Source organism: Lipophrys pholis (assembly GCF_963383615.2).
Source record: "Lipophrys pholis genome assembly, chromosome: 18".
NCBI lineage: Eukaryota > Metazoa > Chordata > Actinopteri > Blenniiformes > Blenniidae > Lipophrys > Lipophrys pholis.
The window spans coordinates 22,603,835-22,627,912 of NC_137646.1; the positions used below are offsets into that span (position 1 = coordinate 22,603,835).

The 24,078-nt window shown below is 43.9% G+C and overlaps 1 protein-coding gene across 1 annotated transcript; it reads right to left on the reverse strand.

The window, feature by feature from the left end:
• Positions 1-8,787: 8,787 nt before the first annotated feature.
• On the reverse strand, positions 8,788-23,387 carry LOC308123901 (actin-binding protein WASF3; the record flags this gene model as incomplete). Its single annotated transcript, XM_080486628.1, has 10 exons — positions 8,788-8,945; positions 9,634-10,052; positions 10,159-10,455; positions 11,022-11,155; positions 12,567-12,611; positions 13,133-13,201; positions 14,659-14,776; positions 14,881-15,034; positions 20,699-20,833; positions 23,255-23,387. The coding sequence occupies 10 exons, from the start codon at positions 23,385-23,387 to the stop codon at positions 8,788-8,790; spliced, it is 1,662 nt and encodes a 553-aa protein (XP_080342754.1).
• Between the last annotated feature and the right edge of the window lie 691 nt (positions 23,388-24,078).

A 24,078-nucleotide genomic window follows, 5' to 3' on the forward strand; every position in this document is an offset into this window, starting at 1 on the left:
GAGGAACAGCTTCACCAAATGTGAAAAAGAACCCGACTTAACCCATAAGCTGAAAAGTCTCGCCCTACATACACAATGACATCCAATCAGACGATCCTATGTCTAGAAAAGTGGCGAATAAATGACCAAAATCACAAAAATGTCTCAATTTCTAGTAAAGAATTCTCTTTAAAAATTGCCATCACATCATTAAATACCACTATCCTGCAATTCATTGGGATATTTACACAAAACAGATATTTGTACAGTGTTGATCTTCAAGCCTAATTTTCTATTTTTTTCATGATTTTTAGGAGTAATGTATAATTTAAGGAGGTATATTGTGGGGTGGAGGTTAAGAGTCACACCTAATCGGAGTCTGGATTGGTTCTGGAGGCTTCTGTCCGAGTAACTCCGATGTTTTGGATATTCAATTTTTTTCTCACAGTCCAGAAACATAATTGGTGACCGTGTGAATGTCTGTCTCTCTTTGCTCGCCCTGTCATTGATGGGTAAACTGTTCTGGGTGTAGCCTGCCTTAATTCATAGTCAGCCCCCTTGTAACCCTAAAAGCAGCCACACACTGACGGAAGAATCAAGACAATATTTGCGATTGTGACTTAAAAAAGTTCATGGACAGCTGGCGTCACAGTCGTACGACTACCGACAGCGTCCAATCTGAGCGCATCAGTGCATCAACGCTGTCTCAGAAAACCAAACAGATGGCGATGCGAGTGAAACACGAAGAAAAGCTTTGTCCAAGTACAGCTGCTCCAGCAGAGGTCTTGTCTACACATCGTATCGTCCAGCCACGACCACGGTGGCGACATTGTGACGTCGGATCGCCATTGTCCTCAGCGTATTGACGCACGAGGCAGTCGTTATCACCGTGCATCTACGAAACAGCGCCTCCGATTCAGCGGAGGTCGACATTGTGCAACGGAAAATGCTGTCATCCACAAGTTTATGAACTCACAAGACATGGATAGATAGAATCTTCCAGCCCGTAGAAGTTTCAGGAAGTCAGGTGGAAGGCGGGTTGATGCATCGATCAACACTAACTGGAAGCATGAGACTCTTACTGCTTCAATTTTCAAGCCACGGGATGACTTGCAAAGTGTAAACATCACAAGGAGAACTGTCTTTAAAGATTAAAAAAAGGAGGAAGTCGAGTCATTTCTTGCATCTTTAGATGCAACTGATTGAAGTTTGCGTCAGAAAAAAATGGATAATGAGACGAACAAGTTACCAAATATGGTCAGGAATGTCTCAAAGAAAGGCACATTCACTTTGATGCCTTTTTGGGCGTGTGTGTGTGTGTGTGTGTGTGTGTGTGTGTGTGTGTGTGTGTGTGTGTGTGTGTGTGTGTGTGTGTGTGTTTGTGTATCATCGACATCGATGACGCAGGTGGCCGCGTGTGTCATTTCACCTCTGTTTGGTGGCGAGTCGGTGAAAATTTGGAACAGTGCGAGCCAGTGTGAGGCCGTGGCGGTGTGCGTCTGTGCGATGACTTGACTCACCTCTACATGGCTCCTGTCGCAGAGGTGAAGAGCACCACCATGTGGCCAGAGGTGAGTACTGCACAGGCAAGGAAGAGAAGGAAAGGAGGGGTGGAGGAAGGGGGGGAATGCAGCATCCGCCCACGTGCTTGACTTCTTTTACGTCATTACAGCCGCTCTCGCTTTCTCCAAAACAAGCACGAAGCCAAAGCACCTTCTCTCTTTTTCGACCTTACCGTCTCCCCCCCCCCCTCACTCACCCGTATATACTCTCGCTACCTCTCCCCCCCATCAACCCTCCCCCGAACCCCCCACCTCCCTCCATGAGTCACAAGGCTCGCCACCATCTGCTGCAGGATGCTGCAAATCACCTCCATGTGCGCGCCTGTGTTTGAGAGCAAAACAGAAGCACAGAAGGAAGCAATATTCCTGCATCTGCTGTGTCTGACTCACACATGCACGCACACACACACACACACACAGACACGCACGCACACCTCCTCACACTAATTTGAAATTTTAATGAACATTTGATGGAAACCTGTGGCGATTATTTCCTCCATGTGGACAGGAAATGATTCACAAGTGGACAGGAGATTAAAAAAAAAACACGTCATCTGCCGGCCATTCTTTTTTTTTTTCCTCATACTTTTCCTTGACTTTTCTTCACTCAGATGTAACAGTAAAATATATAATATGCAAACATTGTGTAAAACATAAAAACAACAACAACGACACAAACAAGCAGCAGCTAAAACACTCGAGTTGCACTACCGTTTTAAACCACATGATGGTGTATGGAGCCATGGAGTGTGTCTTCAGTTAACTGAAAGAAAAAGAGCGTGACCCTTTGGATGGAAGATACGGGAGGGGAAGATCCCTCAATACCAATGCCAGCCAATCACACTCTTGTAGTTTGTAAAAATAAATAAATAAATCATGCTTTCCACTGTCAAGAGAAAAAAAGGGGATACATGGACCAGAGAGGCATTAGATCTCTTCATCCTCCCCATCAGCAAAAATACACACTAATATTGGGAAAGAATTTCATTCCCAATTGCAATAAAAGTCAGCAAATCAAACCCTGATATCTTGTAAGAACGTCACAACCCTCTGTCATCAAATGTATTTAATGTATGGATTTAAAGTTTGCAGAACACGAGACCAAAATGACAGCGGATCCATCCATACATCCCGCTCGCCAGCATTCTCGTAGTTGGCAAGAATTTCATGCACCTAATTCTGCATTGTGAACTAAATTCACTTTACATACATGCAACCTGAAACCCACAAGAAGCCTGTTGTTTTTCAGTGCCGCGCTCTTTCTGCGGCTTTCGTCGTTGCTATCTCGCCCCTCACAGTGTGGATTTGGCTCTTGTGGTATTTGGCGAGTCGCTCACATGCTGGAATCAGCGGTTCATTTCTGGGTGTCAGTGGTGTGTTGTGTCTGTTTATCTCCTGAGACTGTGCGCCCAACGGTGGATAAATACAGAACGGCATCAAAAATTTAATGGATGTTTTTTCTTTCGTTTTTTATACTGCGTTGTCATATTGCATGCAGGCCACTAAAAAGAAAATTGCTCATAACGGGCAAATTCTTTCTTCTCTCTGAACCAAACAAATGTGGATTTGACAAACTGAGTCATGTGTTTTATTCAATGTGAGTTGAAACCTGGTTCGCGGTGTTTTTTTTTTTTTTTTTTTGTTGTTGTTGGATCCACTGACCTCTCCTCGCTCGCCGCTGTGTCACCATCCGGCCTCCTCCTGCAGCCGGCACACAGCCAACACGGTGAGGCCGACCGCCGGGTTTTCTAGACTAAGTGACAAACTGATTACTTCTTCCAAGAAAGACGTTTTACACAGACCGTGAGTCACGATGATACTGAGAAAAGAGGAAACCATCCCACCTGCTGTTAGGAAGTGATAATTGAACTGGACCTCTACGGCCCCTACATACGCAACTGAAATCATCATATAAGCACTGTAAATTTAAAATGTTTCAAAAAAAGTCTAATTTTGGGCAATAAAGTGGAGAATTTGAGAATAAAGTTCAAGGTATTTTTTTTGAAAGTGAGAATTGAGTTGAACTAAACATTAAAATATTAAAAGGGCGTCGGCAAAATGGAGAAGAAATGATAACCCAGTATTAAGTCAATTACAAATTGACGTAAAATCTGAAAACAGGCAAGGAAAAGCTGAAAAAAAGAGAAGCATTCAGACTATTGCCATCTTGCACATTAATAAAACCCGTTCTGGGTACAGCACTAAACTGGTTTCAATCATATTTATCTGACAGATTCCGCTTCGTTCATGTTAACGACTCTTATACTCTGACTAAAGTTAACCACGGAGTTCCACAGGGTTCTGTCTTAGGACCTATACTTTTCACATTATACATGCATCCTGGTTGGGAAGTAATTAGGAAACACTCTAATAACTTCCACACGTTCAGCACATGCAGAAATCTATTTATCCATGAAACAAGATGATGCTGATCACCTTGTCAAATTAGAGGCTTGTCTTAAAGACATACAAACTTAGATTATGGTCAAATTCTTGGGAACATTTCTTATATTGCATAATACTTTTAAATTGAAGAGTGTTGATCCGTTCGACTGCATTTTTACAGAAATTTAAAAATGAATCAGCGTTCATTAAAGTCAAAGGATGCGACAACTAAATGTCACTGCCAAATAAATAAGTTTCCTGAATCTCAAAATAGCCCCAATTTAAATTAAAAAATTTATCAAATTGATGCTATTTAGAGTCTTTTGAATTTTAAATTGTTTTTAAAGGAGTTAGTTGATGAGAACTGCCACAAACAAAAATAAACAAATAGTTACATTTCAAAACAGCCTTGAATTAAATGGTAAAAAAAAAAAAGCCAATTTAGACTAAGTTACTGATTTATGAGGGGTTGATTGCAAAGCCATGTCAAACAAACAAACAAACACTTTCATAAATAAACGGTGACATTGAAAAACAGCCTTGAATTAAAAAAATGTAGTCCTTTTTTTTTTTAGGGGTTGACTGAGAAGCACCGTCTCAGGAAATGGATAAACATAAATGAATTTGAACTTTGCTAAATTAAATGCATTAAATAAAATGGTAAAAAAGTCTTATTTACAGTGTTCTGAGTGGTTGGTTAAAAAGCGTTGTTATAATTAAAAATAAATCATTCCATTAAATAAATGGCAGGAATAAAAACAGACTAAACATTATGTGGTTTTGTTCACCATTTATTGTCTATAGTCACATGCATACTTGCTTACAGTTGATTTTTAGTGTGCGATACACAGGTTCTTTTTTTTTTTTTTAAACTTCGTTTCGTCGTCTAGGTTATATTACCCCAAATGCATTATTTTCTTCTTCTTTTTTTTTTTTTTTTTAAACTTTACAAGCTCCCTTACCAAAAGTCTATACAACATGATTCATTTCTCACAGTTTCAACACAGAATGAAGTTTTTCTCACAAGCCAGTAAGCCATAGATACACGAGGGTTAATGTTGCTCTCGAACACTTTGAAGACTTGGTATCTGCAGTTTGTGCCGACACGGGACTCTCCTCAGGGCCGCTGTGTCTCGGTCTTGGTCGATGGGAAAGTGGCGAAATATCGATGTCACAGCTTTACATTCTTAAGCGCTGAAGGTTTGTGAAATACTTGGGTGCCTAAACGTCACGACGCGGTATATCTATGGCTCCTGCACAACAACACAAGCGGGGAATAAACAGAACAGAGCAGAACGTTGGGACCCGGAAGGAAGGGGGGGGTGGGGGCTTCCTCCGGCTCCCGCCAAGGACCTCCCGCCAGATCACATCCTCTCTGCTCCAGTGTGCTTTTCGTTTTTGCTTCAATAACAACATCCATGGCACAGTTTTCTTAAAATCCTACATCGAAACACTCAGGGAGACTACCAAAAACCAGCCAAACCAACGTGTCGTCCAGTCCTCAATCCAGATGTGGTGTTTTGTCCAGAACAGAGTGCACTTATGTCAGGTGTATCCTCAACTATGGAGTTTATTTACAACAAGAAAAGAAACGCTCCTCGAGACCTCCATCTTTTTCAAAATCACCTCCAATAGGCCAAATGAGTAACATTTTATAGCTCAATGCAACAAATTTCCGGGATCAATCTGATGAACGTCCAGGTCAGAAAGTGATCAAACTTCCTCGTTACAATGGAAGTCAAACATCTAGGAGTTGGTACTTTACAGTATGTGGGTGACTTTATGGGATAAACCAGGTTCACTTGTAACATTATTGTTAAGTTTCGAACGAATTTCAGAAAAGTCCCTTCTTTTTTATAAATATATATATATATATATATATATATATATATATATCCAGTCCAGATTTGGATTTTTTCATTGCTTCATTGCTAACTTTAATATAATTTCTCATACAATCTATGGAATGCTAATATGTTCTGATTGAGGCCAACAGGAAACATTCTTTCTATATATTTCTTGCTATCATTTGTGTATTTCTTCAGTTTTAATTTCTTTTAAAATAAGACTGTTGTTGTACCAAAGCACCCTGGAGCTAATGGCTAACCCATTAGCATTGACCACGAGCCTGACCTTATTTCTTTTCCCCAAAGGATTTAATGCTGCCATAAAACCAATTAATATGAAAAAAAAAACAACCCAAAAACATTTTCAAGTCATAATGAGGTTTTTCCCGCTAAAACTGAGACGCTAGTTGCTAATGTGTTCCTGCTGGAATGAACGATTACAAATGACCCTGGTTTCTCCCGATATGTCACACAACGGGCAAAGTATAGGAGGATAAGAACATGAAACAATTTCTTCTAAACTTGAAATTTTCTTCTGATATTACCTCTAGAATAGCCATGTTTAAGCTGTGGCGGTAAATGTCAAACACTGGGAAAGATCATCAAGTTAGCTAATCAAAGTAGCGTTGCTATTTTTCTTGGTTTAATTTGCCCGCAGCTGCCCCCGCCTCTTTACGTTCTCTATCGCCCCCTAATGGGGGGGGGGGGGGGGGGGGGGGGGGGAACACACCCCACACTATGATAAACCACTTCAAAAGTAGTTAAACAAATAAAACAGCGACTGGATTTGAGATTACGCCGCTGAGTCAAAAAGATTTTAACCAATTAAAAGTGTAGAAATGCACCGAACGCTGTTTCGCTAATAAATCGGGTTCACGTGATCAGAAGTTAAAAGTTGGGATCGTCGTGCGAAGCGACGCCACTGACACAAGTTGACCTGTTTTCATCTGGGAACCGCCATCCAGGCTGCGACCGCTCGAAAAAAAACCCCGCAAAATAAACCAAAGTGAACAACTCACCGCAGCACATTAAAGAGAAAAGAAAAGAAAACCCCAAAATAAAAATAGCACATTAGAAAAAACACGACAGTCCAATCAGTTTATACGGAGGATTAGCCAAACCTATATCGAAAAGAGATAATATACTGGATATTACTGTTGCAAGTATTTATAGTCCACAGACGGCTGTGATGACCCGGGGTCGTGTGAGAAGCGTTTATATAAGACCGCCGACTTCAACTCATGAATGACCACAAAAGCATAATAAAATAAACTTATCTGAAGTCAACAATGGCAGAAGCTCTAATTTAGTTTGATGTGATCATGTGGAAGTAGTGTGGTGGCGTTTGGATTTTCCACCAGCGTGACCCCGGACGGGCGGCGTCGGGAGCGGAATCCACTCCGCCGCACACTCTTAAAGAAGGATCTGAACGCCATGACGGATTTTGGGAGTTTGGTTTTCTTCCATCAAAATGAGCTGAACGTGACTCATTCGAACCTTTCAACTGCATTTCAAACTAAAAGGATTCAACGTTAAATCGCACATTTAAGAATATTCAAAATAAATATTATTGTTAGCATTTTTTTTTTTAAAGGTAATTAAGATTAAGTTTTGCTTATCCTGAAATATTAAAGAAAGATTTTCAACATGAACAAAGTTTCAATTGTACATTTTTCCAAAGAAAATAATCTATTGTAAATAAGATTTAATTCTTAATTAGACATTTAAATTTGCAATCCTTCACTACAATGTTAGCATTTTAAAAGCTCCCTATGATTTTCACTAGTTTTCATTTTACCACCTCGTCTTTTCAAAAAATATAAAACTGTGAGAGAATATTTAAATAAATAATATTATCAGCATTTTTATAGTCATCATCAGCTTTGCTTGATTAAAGATTTGAACCAAAAAGTCTCTAAATTCATTCATGAATTAAATTTGATTGGTAGCATTTGATGACTAAAGAAAATCAGTTTTCATTGATTTTCTCACTGTGCACATTTGTTTTAAAAATATCACGCAACGCACAAGATTTGAGGGCACAAAGAAATATAAGGGCATCATTTATCCAACAAGACTTCAGATTTCTTCTAATTTCTGATTAAAAGTATTCTGAGTCGTGGAAATGCATACTAGATTTTAATTAAACTCGGCTTTTTGTCGTACTGAGTTTCTGTTTTGGTGAATTTATAGTGAACCAAATACTTGTTTGTCTGAAGATCTATTGAAAATATAATTTATGAATGACTGTTTATAGTCATTTTCTGTGCTTTTTTTTTAAGTTTTAACCTAAATTAAATACTCAAACGAACATAATATGCATTAAATTACACATTTTTACACATATTTAATCACTTCTGTGCCGTTATAATGACCCAAACTCCCAAAATGTTGGCGTCTCTTCAGGGGGGGGGGTTGCGCTTGTTTTGCCAACCAGTGCGACCCAGTGGACTAAATCTGCTCATGAGCTGTGTTTGGTAGTTTTTTTTTTTTTTTTCTCCCTGATTATCCTCACTTGTTTCCATAAATTCTCTCTACATACGTTGGGATTGCACTCGAACTCTTTGTGCTCAGTGAGCAGGACGAGGGTCCGTCCCGCCTGCAGCTCCACAGCCGTGGTATTGCTAATGATCTCCTCTCGGATGTGCGGGGGCGTGCTTGTTTTTTTTTCCACAGCCGAGTGTGGCTGGTTGGAGACGAGCAGATGAAGGGTGTGTGTGTGTGTGTGTGTGTGTGTGTGTGTGTGTGTGTGTGTGTGTGTGTGTGTGTGTGTGTGTGTGTGTGTGATGTGTGATGTGTCGTCCTGCATGTTTACAAACTGGAAAAAACAAACCCAAAAAAAAAAAAGAAACCCCACATGTGGCGGAATGTTTGCACGCGTGACCGACAGGTAGCGTCTGTTCAAATGTCACTGATAAACACTGAAACTGAAACCCTTCGCGTTCCTCCCTACTCCCCCGCTCGCCGCTGTCTCCGCCCGCCCTGGTCTCCCCTCCGCCTCCTCTCCGGCGGCCTCAGTCGGACCACTCGTTCTCGTCCAGCTCGGAGTCGTCGTCCGACTCGCTGTACTCCACCGCGATGCGGCGCGACAGGATGGTCGCCACGTCGTTCCCGACCGGCTCCCGCTTCGCCTCCTGCTCCCTCTGCTCCTGCACCTTCCTCAGCTGGATACCTGGTGGGGGAGGAGGAGGAGGAGGAATACGAAGGAAGACGAGGATGTAGGAAAAAGGGGGGAGGAGGGAGGAGGGAGGGAGGAAGGATGAAAAGGGAGAATGAGAAGAAGATGAGGAGGTAGGAAAAGGGGGAGGATGAATGGAGGAAGGAGGAAAAAGGAGGAATAAAATGGAGGGGGAGGAGCAGGGGGGCAGAGGAAGAGGAGGAGAGGTTGTCGGAAGACGGGTAGGAGGAAAAGGAGGAGGAGGAAGAAGGTGGAGAATGGAGGAGAAAGAGGGAGAAGAAGAATGAGGAGGAGTCGGAAGAGGCAGGATGAAGAGGAAGAAAAAGGAGGAGGAAGTATATGAAATCCCGGAGCTCTGGGCTTTATGCCAACTGATAAAAATATTAGTTTCCCTTAAATCCATCAAGAAAACATCAGATTAATAGTAGAAATTTGACTAAAAACGACTCTATTGTTTTTCTATTTGGAAATAAAGTGGAACATGTGACTGATCTGGATCCGCATCAGGAAAACCTCCGTGTTTCCTCAAATCCATGTAACGTTTCTGTGTGAGCTGCCAGACGCCGTCTCGTCTTCCACGTCCAGACGTACCTGCACCGTGAACGATCCTCACTCCAGAACCTCCTGTCAGTTTGCTCCCCAGCCAGAGAGTGTGGCGGTCTGATAGAAGGCGTGTCCTTACCTCTACGTATGGCGGCCAGCAGGTCTGAGCGCGCGTCGCTCATGGGGATCATCCCCAGCATGGTGGACTTCCTTGCCGAGCCCGCCGCGTCCACGGCAGCCTGGCCGACGGCGTGGGGCGGGGACGGGTGGGCCGGGTGAGACGCGGGGGCCCCGCCGGGAGGGGGCGGCGGCGGGGCCGCCGGAGGGGCTCCCGAGGGCGGGTGCGAGGGCGAGGGCACGTAGTTGGCCGGGGGCGGGGGAGGGGAGGGGGAGTAGGGACGGGAGAGGGTGGCGGAGGTCGGGGGGACGGCGGAGGCGGCGGCCGCGGAGGGCGGGGCCGCCGCAGCGTCGAAGGCGGTCTGGGCGGAGGGGATGGTCGGCGGAGGTGGGGGAGGAGCCGGGGGGATGTAGTACTCTGGGATGGTGGAGGGCTGGCCGCTGGTGAGCGAAGAGAAGAAGAAGAAGAAGAAGAAGAAGAAGAAGAAACTTTAGATGACTGACTTTTCTCAAAGATTGGGACGATTTGAGAAGCGGTCCAACGTACCCGTGTCCGGCCCGGTAGTCTTTGACCGACGGCTGCCTCGGCCCGTTGACCGTGGGGTCGCCTCCTGCAGGGGCCCCGTGTCCCGACGGGGTCCGGCCCAGCGAGGCCGCGTGTCGGCTTCCGGCCGCCGCCGCTCCGGGGGGCTGGTTAGCCGGCCTCAGGACCCGATCCAGCGACTGGGTCTGGGCGGCGGCGCTGAGGTGGTCCCTGGTGTGGTGGTCTGCGGGGTGGGCGGCGATGGGGGCCTGGGCGGAGGGGTGGTTGGGGCTGGCGGGGTAGGAGTCGGACGCCATGGATCTGGTGAAAAGCGGGTGAAAGGAGCGGTTTGGATTAGAGAAAACTTCACAGAGTTTTCTAATGGCATTTTTTCCCTCGCTATGCTTCTGCATTCAAATCCTCCCTGTAAGTTTCATCCTATCTCATCTCATGACGGTTTAGACGTAAAGCCGCTAAATCCACATCAAACATAAATAAATATGCTGTTTCTTGTCTTCTCCAGGAGAGGGCAGCAGACACCTTCAAACAATCCTGACAGGTCGGTACACTGACGGCATTGCAATTCTTCTCTTTTCAAACTAAAAGCTTCACTTCACTTTGATTTTTCTGTTCTTAGTGAAGCCAAGTAATCCTCTTAAATACCCGAGAGATGCTCGCCGTGTTGTGATGTCATGAATTAACATGTCACTGTAATGACACTACTTTTAGTAGTACTCGATCACTATAATTTAGCAGTTTGCATGGATTGTTTTGGTGCTTCCTGTCGCCCGTTCTGTCGAGTATCACTTTTCCTCTTTTTGCATCCAACTTTGAGTGAAATATCCATCACTCGTGCAAATGTACAAATGCCTCTCCAGTGAGGTTACCTGCTGTCAGGGGACAGGGAGCCCTCGGAGGACATGCCGTGGTACGGCGAGGGGGTGAGCCGGGCGTCCGGTCGGAACTCTTTGTCGTACGCCAACACGTTCCACTCCTGGCGGCGGTTACGAGCTTTACGCACCTTCAAGGACAAAGTAACAGAACAGGAATATGTACTTTTTGACCAATTTACCGCGTTCTCCCAGTACTGTATGAATCTGAAGCAATTGGGTACTAGTCAACCAACACATGAGCAGTCGGAAAAGGGAGTTTCCTCTCTGACTAAACGAGGTTCTCAGCGCTGCAACACATTTGCATTCGGTCGGTCCGCTGTGGAGAAACAGCGCCTCGCTAACGCCCCACCGGAGTCCACAGACACACAGAGGGAGTGTCTCACTGTACTTCACTTAATGGCTTAAAGACACATTTTCCAGGGGTGGTTTCTAAGTGATTAAGAGCTCCTCGCACAGACGGCGGTCTCAGCTTTTCACGTTTAATCACAACAATTAATTTCTCCCGGCTCATTAAACACATGTGCCTTATTAGCATTCATTTTTTTTCTCTCCAATTTAAAGAGATATCGCACTGCGATGAATTTATAGCCCTAATTTACACAGAACATGCATCGCAATTAACCGATTTGCAGCTTTACAGATGAAACGCATGGAGTCATGAATTCGATTTTAATGCAACGTTAACATAACCATTACTCAGAAGGTAATAAAGTGAAGCTGAAGCATTTGAAGTATCACTCAATTTTTAAGAGAAAATTATATATTTTAGTCAATCCGCTCTATATTTTGACTAGAATACATAATTAAAAGCTATTTATTTTTTCAGAACATGTTTTTAATATCACAAAAGTTCATTATTGTATATTATAAATCGCCCTTTTTTTCTATTAGACTTTAATACGTCATGTTTCCAGAAGAAGTGCCCGACTTGATCTTTACCACAAACTACAATAATCATCCTATTTATTTGGACATTAATAGAACAAACATTTTGAAGAAATCTGTCAGTCAAATACAAGTATATTTGTATATTTTCAGTTGTGATCATTCCTATCTCCCTTTGACAAAAACAAATAATCTTCACTGAAGCTGAACTTTCTTCTGCATCAAGCTACAATAACGAGCTAATCAAACGAGAAAGGATTCTTTTTTTTATTTTGGAAGATATAGATTTTATTTTAATTTATGTTTTGTAATGTACAAATTGGAATAAAGCAAATGAAGGCTAAGATAGCCTGAGGGGATTTTTTTTCTGATTTAACTTGGAATATGTGGACTTCACTCATGTGTATATATATATATATATATATATATATATATATATATATATATATATATATATATATATATATATATATATATATATATATATATATTTTAATCATTTCAATGATTTCTGGATTTCTGTATGTTTCAAGGGGAAAAGGCCTCGGACCATCAACCTGACGACCTGAGCCACAGTCGCTCGGGGAAGCATTTGACCGTGACGAGTGAGTTAACTACCGATATGAATATTAACGACGTGAAAATGGGACCGACCTTCTTCACCTCTCTGCCCGGATCTTCCACCTGCCTCTGCTGCTCCTGCAAGACCCAGACAGACAAGAGGAGGGAAGCTAGAATCACTTATCCCTCATTTAATTAACTGCAGAGGGAAAGAAATGGACCCCGTCACCAGCTCCTTCGCACACACACGCACACACACGCACACTACTGTACTCACTACCTCAGACACACTAGTTCACGATGGACGACAGAGCCAAAAAACATGTGGAAGCACAGGACGGCGACAGAAACCAAACACGGAGGGTTAGAGACACGGTGACGTGGCAAGCGAATGCAATGTTACACGCACACACACAGATACAAACACCAGGTGTGTGTGTGTGTGTGTGTGTGTGTGTGTGTGTGTGTGTGTGTGTGTGTGTGTGTGTGTGTGTGGTTGTGCCTTGCTGAGTTTGTGTCTGCATGCCTTACCCGTGTTCAGGCATCCTCTAACCTGTATATGGAGTGTGTGGGGTAAATAAGTGGAGGCTGTGGGGGTGGGGTGGGGTGGGGGGTTTGGGTTCAGGGTGGGGCAGGTACGGGGGGGGGGGTTGTCTTACAGAGATGGACAGGGGGCTCCTGGGTGGGGCCTGTCTGGAGTGGGGCCTGTCGGGGTGGGCCGGACAGCCCTATGGAAACATGGGAGAAAGACAAGCTGGTGCGTTAGACTGAGCAGAAGAGGAGGAGGAGGAGGAGAAGGGTTGGGGTGGGGGTGGGGGGGTGGGTGGGGGGGGGGTGGGGCGGGGGGGCTTCCAAGGCCAGGTAAACGCAAGCAAAAGATCCTCCTTCCTGTTTCTAAAAGGGGGCATTTTCACTTTTTGTTACTCTGCGGGGGTTTCCAGGTCGAAGGGAAGGAACAGAAAACTATGAGCGGCATTAAATTCAACCAGATGCAGCAAACATGTACAGCAGCAGCAGGGAACGGCTGACGGAGACACTTTATTCAATCCTCTGTAATCAAAGGGAAATGCCACTGAAGGTCAGCCTAGAAAACCTAAATAAAATGGGCTTTCAAACCCAATACGGAACAGGACTGATGAAAAAAACAAACCAAAAAAATTAAAAACCACCATTCGTTAAAAATCGTGACGGATTGTACAAATGGATAAACAGAAAATCGTAAACGTCGTTTTAATACTTTCATTTGATTATATAAACAGAGTTGGCTTCTACCCTTCAGTATTAAATCTATACCGGGGGTGTCAAACATAAGGTCTGGGGGCCAAACCCCCCCCCCCCCCCCCCCCCCCCCCCCCCCCAAAACTTGGAACATTTCAATGTATTTTGCATCAGAAAGTATAACCAAAATTGGCTTTCTGTTGAGACTGGAGTCATTTTTGGTAAAATTGCAGTACTAATATGATATTAATAGACTTTTTCAAAACTCTGCGTCACAACAAAGAAAAACCTCACAAGTTTAAATTTAAGCAAGTCTGTGTGACACAAACATGTTTGAATGATTTTAAAGGGACAACATGATTGGTTTAGGTAATGCCAATATCGTGCATCGGGTGGCAGCATTGAGTCAACATGGTATCCAGATTATTTTATTAAACAATCAAATAAATTCTATTAAATTATATGTTATTTTTGTGTTCCATCTTATTTCATAAGAAAATCTAGACATTTTTTGTCTGAATTGCCGTTTTGAATCTGGTTTCTTATAGAATGTCGACTTGTCGTAGCAGGAAAAGCTAAGTACTACAATTAAATCTTGTGCAAATAAGTTTACATTTCATTCAAAGTGATTGAAGACTGCATTCCCGCTTGGTTACGGCGTCTTTCTTTAATGAGCCTGCCCAGCTGCTGCTGTATCAATAACCAATTACACGACAAAGCAAAGCCAAATGGCGAGTACAGTAAAATAGGAATGCATCAACAGAAACTGCAGCATAAAAATGACACAAGTAGGCCAGAAAAAAAAAGAAAAAGAAATAAAAAAACAGATTTGCAAATTAAAGCAAAGGATGAATTACTTTCTCTTCGGTTCACAGTGATGCACCAGCAACCATCCAGTCTCTCAATCATGTACACACCTCCTTATCCTGCTCCTCCTCCTCCTCCTCCTCCTCCTCACACAGCGTACCTTCTGCCGCCTCTTCTCTTTGCGTTTGTCCTCGGTGGCCTGCAGCATCTTCTCCTTCCACAGGTTGAAGAAGTAGGACGGGTCGGTGTAGAACTTCAGGGCGTCCTTCTTGTCGTCTCTGGAAGATTTACGAAGACGTTAAAAAAAAAGAAAAAGAAAAAAGAAACGCATAAATAAGACAAGATGCTCTGATAATCGATGTAATCAGAGTAAACAGTTGACCTGTAGGGGCTGAGGATGTTGAGCGGCGGAGGTTTGTCGCAGCGGTGGTACATCTCCACCACGGGGTTGGGCACGGATGTCCTGGACACCACCTGCTGGTCCTGGATGGTACTGCTCTTGAAGGCCTTTCTCATGTTGATGTCCTGCAGGGAGACTGGAAAACAGACGAGGAAGAGAGAGTTGCTCAACGTGTATCTGGATAGAAAACATGTTTTATTCAGTTTCTGGCCAAATGCATCCTGCAGAAAATCTAGAAAGTTGGGCAAAACATTTTAGAAGTATTATATCATCTCTGTAAGGAGACAGGTACGATGATACTTTCAATGGTGTTTACTTATATCTGACATCAACCGTTATGGTTTTAGCACTTTCTAATAATCCATTTCTGCATTCTGTCTTTACTGCCTCACCAAAAGTCACTAACCCCAAAGTGGCTGCGTCAGGAAGCGTATGTAGCGTAAAGCTTGTGCCATCTCAACCACAGTGAGATGAATTGATGTGAAAGTGAACTGAGACTGACTCATCGGGGGATGACAACATATTACAAATTCGCATTGTTTTTCTGAACAGAGTGTGAACACAGCCTGATATGCTGACCCTTTAGTTCCCATAAGACGCCAACAAAACACATGTTTGTTTTGTTTTTTTTGCTTCAGAGGCTATTAAAATGCTGATTTTAATGATTTTTTCGGAGCTTTCCCAGACCATTAAGCTGACCTTCCTATTGTGGCTTTGACCTCAAGATGCATGTGCTCATGGATTTTGTTGAAAAGCATTGTGGGAATTGCTCACAGAACATAGAGGAGATCAAACAACACAAGGCAAAAGCACATAATCAGACCACATAAAATACCTATTATCCCAATAACAGGTGAACTATAACTTTTTGGGGGCCTTTTTCCCCCCCAATCAATTTTCTTTAATTTTGCATTTTTTGCCCTGCCCACATTAAGGATCCCGATATCAGAATAATAAATTTAAGCTATATCGCAGAGCCATAACACACATCATCCATCAACGTTACCCTTCGGTCTACATTTTTTTGGCGATGCCATTTACTTGAAATTTGCAAACACATAATAACTGAAAACTAACTCAAGTTTCAAACACAATCCAAGCTTGAATTCATGCAACAAAAAAAAAAAAAAACCTCACACATTCATACAAAACACACACTCCACATGCACACCATGTACCGACGCTTCTGTCTGTGTGTTTGCGCGCCGACACAAAACGCACACACACACTAAGAGGTGATAATAGGACAGTGGGGACAGATTACTCTTGAAGCTTGTTGCATCAGCTTAACAAACATCTTACATGCACACACACACACACACACACACACACACACACACACACACACACACACACACACACACACACACACACACACACACACACACACACACACACACACACACACACACACACACACACACACACACACACACACACACACACACACACACACACACACACACACACACACAACGGGTCCAATGCCAGCAGTCTGGTGCTGTGCCGTTTGAGTGTGAGGCGGGAGGGAAAGCGAGAGTGGGCGACTGAGAGAAATACTGCACGTATGTGTGTCAATCCTTTAACCCCAGAGGAGATTTAACACCACCGCAGTGCTATCCAGGATCTGGCAGATGGCTGATCGCACACACACACGCGCGCGCACACACATACACGCGGGATCAACCGGCACATGAGAAGGTTAAAGTGCGTCAGCGAGGCATATGTCCGAGATGTACTGGACTCCCTCTACCCCTACGTGACGGTTCTGCGTGGTTGTGGACGGATTTCAGAGCAGAAAAGACCAGTTTAACCTCCGACTGCAAAGACTGGAGGCTCGATTGGCTGTTTGATCTATCTGTGTGTGTGTGTGTGTGTGTGTGTGTGTGCACGTGCACTCCTGTCTGCTCAGTGTTTGATCATTCCTTCCTAAGCTTCTGTCCCTGCGGCCAAATGAATAATCCACAAAACTAGCAGCTAATGCAACTTTCATTCAGACACATCTTCAAAGAGCTCCGTCACCCCCTCCCCAACCCTCCACCCCACCCCACCCCTGACCATATACGCTCTTCCTCCTCTCTCCACTTTTAACTTCTTCCTCTCTGCACTCTCGCACAAATATGCATAATCGCCGCTTAATGACCAGATTAATGTAATAAGCAGGATGATTACGGGACTGTGCAGTGACCCTAACCTCAGCATTTAAATCAATTGCACGAGTGGTTTTTATAAGCTTGTGCTGCACTTTATAGGCAATCGTTGTGGAGCGTGACGCAGCAGTCTTAGCAAGTAGATAGAACTGAGATGAGTACAATCGCTTCTTGTTCCATTCATGTGGACATTTCTTTCCACAAAACCAAACAATTAGTGCTGAAAACGACGACGGCAGGACTTTTTTTTGGGTTTGACACCCCTGATCTCACGCCTCCTCCACTGTCCGATCAGACTCAAAGTGCCAGATTTGACCCTTCTTTTAACCACTAAGCAGATGCAGTGATTCTTCCTGGTGATTTCTTTTAAATACTTGGGCCAGATTGAAAGGAAGATATTTACGTGGAAAGTAGAGGAATGTGGTTCAACCCCAGACCAGGATGCATGATGAGTGTTTAGTCTGTGTGAACATTTTCCTCATTACAGTCTCAGGAGGTATGATTGCATGAGGTGGACAGGTATTTATTGTCCATTGTGGTATTGAGAAACTCACTCGCCATCTCTCTTTTTGCGCTCTTTTCTTCTCTCACTCACCCTGAGGAGAGGAAAAGACTTATTTGTTCCCATCTATTTCATCACACTACCACTTTTTCTGTCTCCCTCTTCCTTTCCACCCTTCCTTCTATTTCCCCTTTTCTTCCAGTTTATTCTTCCTCCTTCTTCTCCCCTCTTCATTCCTCCTTCTCTCGTCCTCCATGCATACATTTCTCCTTCCCTCCTTTCTCTCTCTGTCTGCTTTCTTTACCTTCATATGTTCTCCTATTCTGTCCTTCCTCCCTCTTTCTTCCTCTATTTTCACTTTCGTGACGGCCCCTCTTCCATTTATGTTTTTCCTTTCTCCCTTTCTTCTTTCTCTCTCCTCCCTTCTTCCTTTCTGGATGATTAAAAGAGCTTATCTCGTTATCGCCTCGGTTTAGAGATTGTGCGAATAAGAGAAGGGAGTGAACAAAAACAAAGCACGGAGAAGCGAGGGATGAAAGCACGGGAGGGGGGGAGGAGGAGGCATGGAGATGAAGATAAGAGGAGAGGGGAGATGAAAGGGTGCGAGTGGGTGAGGAGGAAGAGGAGGGGGAGGAGAGAAAGAGAGGGGTAAGGCGGAGGACTGCTGAGCTTTTCCTTTTCATCGCCGTCTGCGCCGCTCGATCTGATGAGCTAACCGTCTGCAGAATGACTCGGCAATATCAGAGAGAGAGAGAGAGAGAGAGAGATGGAGGGAGGGAGGAAGAAAGGGAGAGATAGAGAGAGATGGAGGGAGGAAGAGAGAGAGAGATGGAGGGAGGAAGAGAGGGAGAGAGAGAGAGAGAGAGAGAGAGAGAGAGAGAGAGAAAAAAGGGGAGGGAGAGAGAGAGAGAGATGGGGAGAGGGAGGGAAGGAGAGAGAGGAAGAGATGAAAAATTAGAAGGGGGAGGATAGAAAGAAAGAAGAGAGATAAAAGAGTAGAAAATGGAAAAAAAATGCAGGAGAAACAAAGTGATGAGAAAGAGTTGGATAAAGAAGAGATGAAACAAAGGAGGAAAAATTAACAATCAAAGGTGAAGTGGGCATTAGAGGGCGGTCTAAAGAAGAGAGTGATGGAGAGAAAAGAGGTAAAGAAAGGAAGGAGGCGGGAGGATGTGAATGAAATGGAAAGAAGTGAGAAGAACGACATGAGAAAGATAAAGAAGCATTGAAAAGCGAGTCACTTTGAGCCTCTGGGGCCTCCGTACAGCAGTGTGTGTGTGTGTGTGTGTGTGTGTGTGTGTGTGTGTGTGTGTGTGTGTGTGTGTGTGTGTGTGCGCCTATCAATTACTGCATTAAGAGAATCGACCTTCGGCGACGCTAAAAAGCTTAATGATGGAGATAATGAATCTGAATCACATTGTACAAACAGGCGCACGCAGCCACACACACTTTTAGAGTTGCATGCTTTCCTCTGAGTGCTTATTTCATTAGCCAGCACACACACACACACACACACACACACACACACACACACACACACACACACACACACACACACACACACACACACACACACACACACACACACACACACACACACACACACACACACACACACACACACACACACACACACACACACACACACACCTGTCCACAACATCTCAACCAACTCTTTGGCGAGCACTCACAGAACGTCACTTATTACATAATTTATAGCCTGAAAATGCAAATCAATACAGTAAAATTTACTGGGAATCCAGTGAGAGGTTCTACAATCCTCTTTCCAACAAACTCCAATGAGATATCTATAATATACTAAAAAGTAAATCTGATATTCTATATTTACTGGGTGTCATTTAATCAAAAGGTTAATGGACGTTTTTACTTTGATAGACAGACCAGACCATGGATGGTACAGCTGCACCGCATTAGTTCAACACGCAACAACAATATGACTTTGGTTAAAGCTGGGGTCCACTGAAAAACACTTTAATATTTTCTGATTGCTTGAATCTGCAGTTCCTACCAGTAGTGTTTCAGAAGTTTGTTTACTTTGTTAACAAACTTTTTCTTAATTTTTTTTTAGTGCTGAAGAGATCGCTGTCTGATTGGTTGAATATGTTTCCACACCATAATTTGCTGCACTCCAGTCTTTCGCAATATGTATAATGCAAAAGTCAACATCTCTATCATTGGCACAGCCGTTAATACTAATGCAGGCTGTAATCATGATCTATGAATTTCCTTCAGAAATTCTAAAGCTACATGTTAATGAAATTAGAATAAGATTGTAATAAAAAAAAGAACTTACACACCAAATAAAACCTAATAAAAACATAAATTGGAATATGAAAAGTGGCACTTTAAATATAGATTATTGGAGAGCTATATAGAGTTTATATCTAAAAACAGTTGAAACGTTACGTGACTATCAAAAAAAAACAACAAGTGAACTTTTAGATTTTGTCTTCATATTCACAAGAAATCTTTCTTGCATACTGTAAATACACCTTTGGGACTGTTGCTTCCTTCAGTTGGACCAAAATTATAATATTCTTTGAGCTGAAAAACTAAACATCACATTAATATCTGAAACGGGGATTCTAACTGTGGGTTCTGTGCTGATTTCATGTCTGGAAATTCATTATGAGTCAAACATCCAGTGGCAAACACACGCATGAAGCGTAATATGAAGTCTTAAAGAGAATTTACATAAATAAATGATCAGCACCGACATTAAAAAAGCTGCGGGCCAGTTTGAAAAAAAGGGGAGCGGAGACAAGCGCACACGCCGAAATCGATATCTAAATCATACTTCCATTATGAAACACTCACTGCTTTTAATAACATTTAATCATCCAGGGGACATAAAAACGAGCCGTAATACAATCACACACAGCAGAGTGCCTGGATAGCCGTGATCACAGTCGAACCATTTGAAAGCAACAGTATGAGGGGGAAGCATCGGTATGCACCCACGCAGAGGAACACGTTTAGAAATGACACCATATAACAACACTCAATCTTCCCAGTCCCATTGGAAAATAAGCTCAAATGCAATCTTGCGCACACAAAGAAACCTTGGAGAGGTCCTTTCAAGGTCAGAAGTTGGAAAACGAGCGTGTGCGTCTGTCGCTAAACTCACCTTCCTCCACGGTGGAGTCGAGCTGCGTGACTTTCACGGCCAGCTGGTCCACCCTCTCCTGCAGGCTGCTCATCCTCAGGTAGAAGCTGTTGGCTTCGTTGAACAGTTCCCCAAAGATGTCCTCTGCATGGCGACCTGGAGGCAAAGACACACACACACACACACACACACACACACACACACACACACACACAGACACACACACGCAGGTTTTAAGGGATTCAACATATGATGAAAGCGCCACTCGTTGGGATTTTAAACTCAAAATATTCACAAATAAAAGATGTTGTTGTGTTTTTCTCAAAACATCGTACTGTACGAATGCTGTATCAAAAAACGGTAGCAAACGAGCCAACGAGCCCCGTCCTGCAATACCATCTTGAAACACCAGAGGGTGCATTGAGTCACTGCGATCCAACACGAGGGAAAAGATGATCTTTCGTCGCTTTCTGAGGACTTAAATCTAGAGATTGTCAATATGGATCATCAAACCACCACAATTTGCAAACCAGGAGCCCTAATCAATGATGAAACCAGTCTGAGATTATTTTATTCGCCTGCAAATTTCTGTATATATCTCTACAGCGGGGACTTGTTGATTCTGAGGTTGCTGGATTTACACAGGTCGAACAAAACCACTTCCCAGGATCTAGAGCAGAACTGGATTTAAAAACTTTGGAGAACGTGGCTGCGTCTTCACTTAATTTGGCTTTCCTGTAATGTTTTGGAAAATTAAAGATTTAGAAAATGGTCCACAACTGATCTGGTCTGGACTCCAGTGAGTTTCAGAAAGAAAAATGACTGACATTGTAATTTCTAGACATAATTAAAAAAAATAAAAATAAATGTTTTTAAACAAAACCACGTAAAGCACCTATTAGTGCTGCACGACATCCAGCAATCATGCAATAATGCTGAGTAACGCGATGAACTGCAATAAATACAAACCTTTTTAGATGGGTTCTTCCAAATAACAGTACTCTGACTCTTTCCCCTGATTTCCATTACTTTGCCGACTTTGTGGTTATTTTTTTTTCTTGATCTTTGTGTTGTGTGGACATTTAGGTAGGATTCCATCTGACTGGCCAAAAAACATCGACATGCAGGCCATGGTAACATCATTTAACACAGTTCTGTCCGTTTTTTGCAATACTTATATCATGTGAGCTGCTACAAATCCTGATGAAAATGATGGAAAACACTGTGGATGAAGCTACAGTTTGCATGGAGCTCATCTCAACAGCTCGATCCCCCTTTCACCCCGTGCTGTATGGTGACTGTATGCACGGATTTGATATTCTGCGCCTAGTATTTGGAAATAACGGGACATTTCAGAGTGACACGACGCCACAAAAACGCTCGCGCAAAGACACGAAAAGCTTTAAATAAGGCTCGCTGGGACAGAAAGAGGTCAGCCGAGGTTGTACCTCGGCAGGACCTGCCGCCTCCCGCTGTGCACCTGTCGCACTCGATCCCTGAAAACACCGTTCAGGATGCGAGAGAACCCGTCACTGTACAAATACCCTCATTTATTAATGAGGCAGAAGCAACGCAGCCGTCCTCTGTGGCACCGTCGCCTCCTAAACCACACAGCACGCACCTGCGGAGCCGCCATGCTTCTCCACCTCCTCAGCCCACCATGTGGCAGATGGAGCAGAGGCAGCGCTCGCTCACAGTGAGCCGCCGCTGATATTCATTCAGCCTCGAACTGTTAATCAAATTTAAATAGGCTTTTCTTTTTTTTTTTTCCCGCCCCATCCCTACATTTCCACTGAATGATCTTTCCTCGGGTAAAAACACAGCGGCTCTGAATACGTTCACGGCTCTCAAATGAATTGCCGCCGGTTTCTAATAAGGTGTTCGAGGTATAAGAAGACGGAAGGCGAAATGCAGAAAACTGGATCATCAGAATGTGTTTTCACAGAGGGAAATAGTAGCAAGCTCCCGTCGAAAGAACTGAGCGACTGTTTAAGTGACGGCCCAACCTTCACATTTTGAATTTTAGTTTTCACTCCTATTGCATCCACAGCTGCTGCAGCACAGCCAGAAACAACCCAAATAATACTTATATTATGGAGTCACTGTGAATGTTTTTGAAGCACATGCTCAGTAGATGGACAATAATTATATAAATAATAATGAGAGATGGCGGCCTCCAGAGTGTCATGACTCCCAGTCCGTATTCTCCTGGGACTTGGTAGTTTTATAGTCGACAGTCGTTTGTCCTCAGGAATGTACTTGGTCATTGGTACCGTTTACAGCCTACGGTTATTTTCGCACGCATGTGTGGTTTCATTCCGAAAACGAACACCGGCCACTACATTGTTTTCAACATTCCTGGTTGTTTCTGTGCAAACGGACATGGCGCAGTGGTCCGCACTCTCGTCTCACGGCGGGTGGGTTCCGGTATGACCCCGGGGGCCTTTTTGTGTGGAAAACGCGCTCGTGAGGTCGATCGGTGACGCCAAATTTCCCTTAGGTGTGCATGCGAGTGTGCGTTTGCAGCACAGACGCCACTGCCGCGCGCCGTGCTGCTCAGGTCGGCACTCAACTCACTCAGGCTTCCGAGCTGCTTGATGATGGCAGCCAGCGTGCTGTTCGTGACGCACTCAAGTTCACTGGTCACTCCGTCCGGCAGCGCGCCGCGGCACAAGTGCCGGGGCTCGATGTTCCTCTTCACCAACGGCATCTCGATCTACACCTGAGGAAAGACAAACACACACACACACAAAGGGAGACGCGGCGTTAACTTTACGACATACTTCAACTGCTTCCATCCATCACTTGTTCCTAAAGAAGCTCCGGCACACTCAAAAAAAAGCGTCAGTGTACTCAGTAGGGTATATTTAGACGTCAGTTAACACACTGTGACTCTTTATTTCGTGCCCCCCCCCCCCCCCCCCCCCCCCCCAGTGGGGGGATTTAAGCGCGGTGACAACATCACAGTGTCACGCTGGCAGACAAGGACAAGAAAAGCCGGGGAAAAAAAAAAAAAAGAGGAGGAAAAATGGCAGCGGGTCTTCGTGGAGGCGGAGGTGTCATGTCCACCGTGGGGCGCAGTCACTCATCACGCTGCTTAATGTCAATGCGAACGGCGGATGAGCCAAGAGCCAAATGAGCCGGAAAGAAGTTTCTAAATGGTGCTAACGAGCCGAAACGGTGGCCAGAGAGACGGCGAGGGGCCGAGGGGGAGACGGGAGAGGAGAGGCGAGGACGGGAGACGAGTGTCATGCAGTGAAGTTGCACCGGGTGAACGTTAGAAGGTTCTAAAAGGAGAATATATTGCAGGATAAGCCAGAGGGGAGACTCATGTCTGGAGAGTAAACCTCCATAATTCAATATTATTGATATCGACACTGATGCAAATGTCTGCCTCTCAC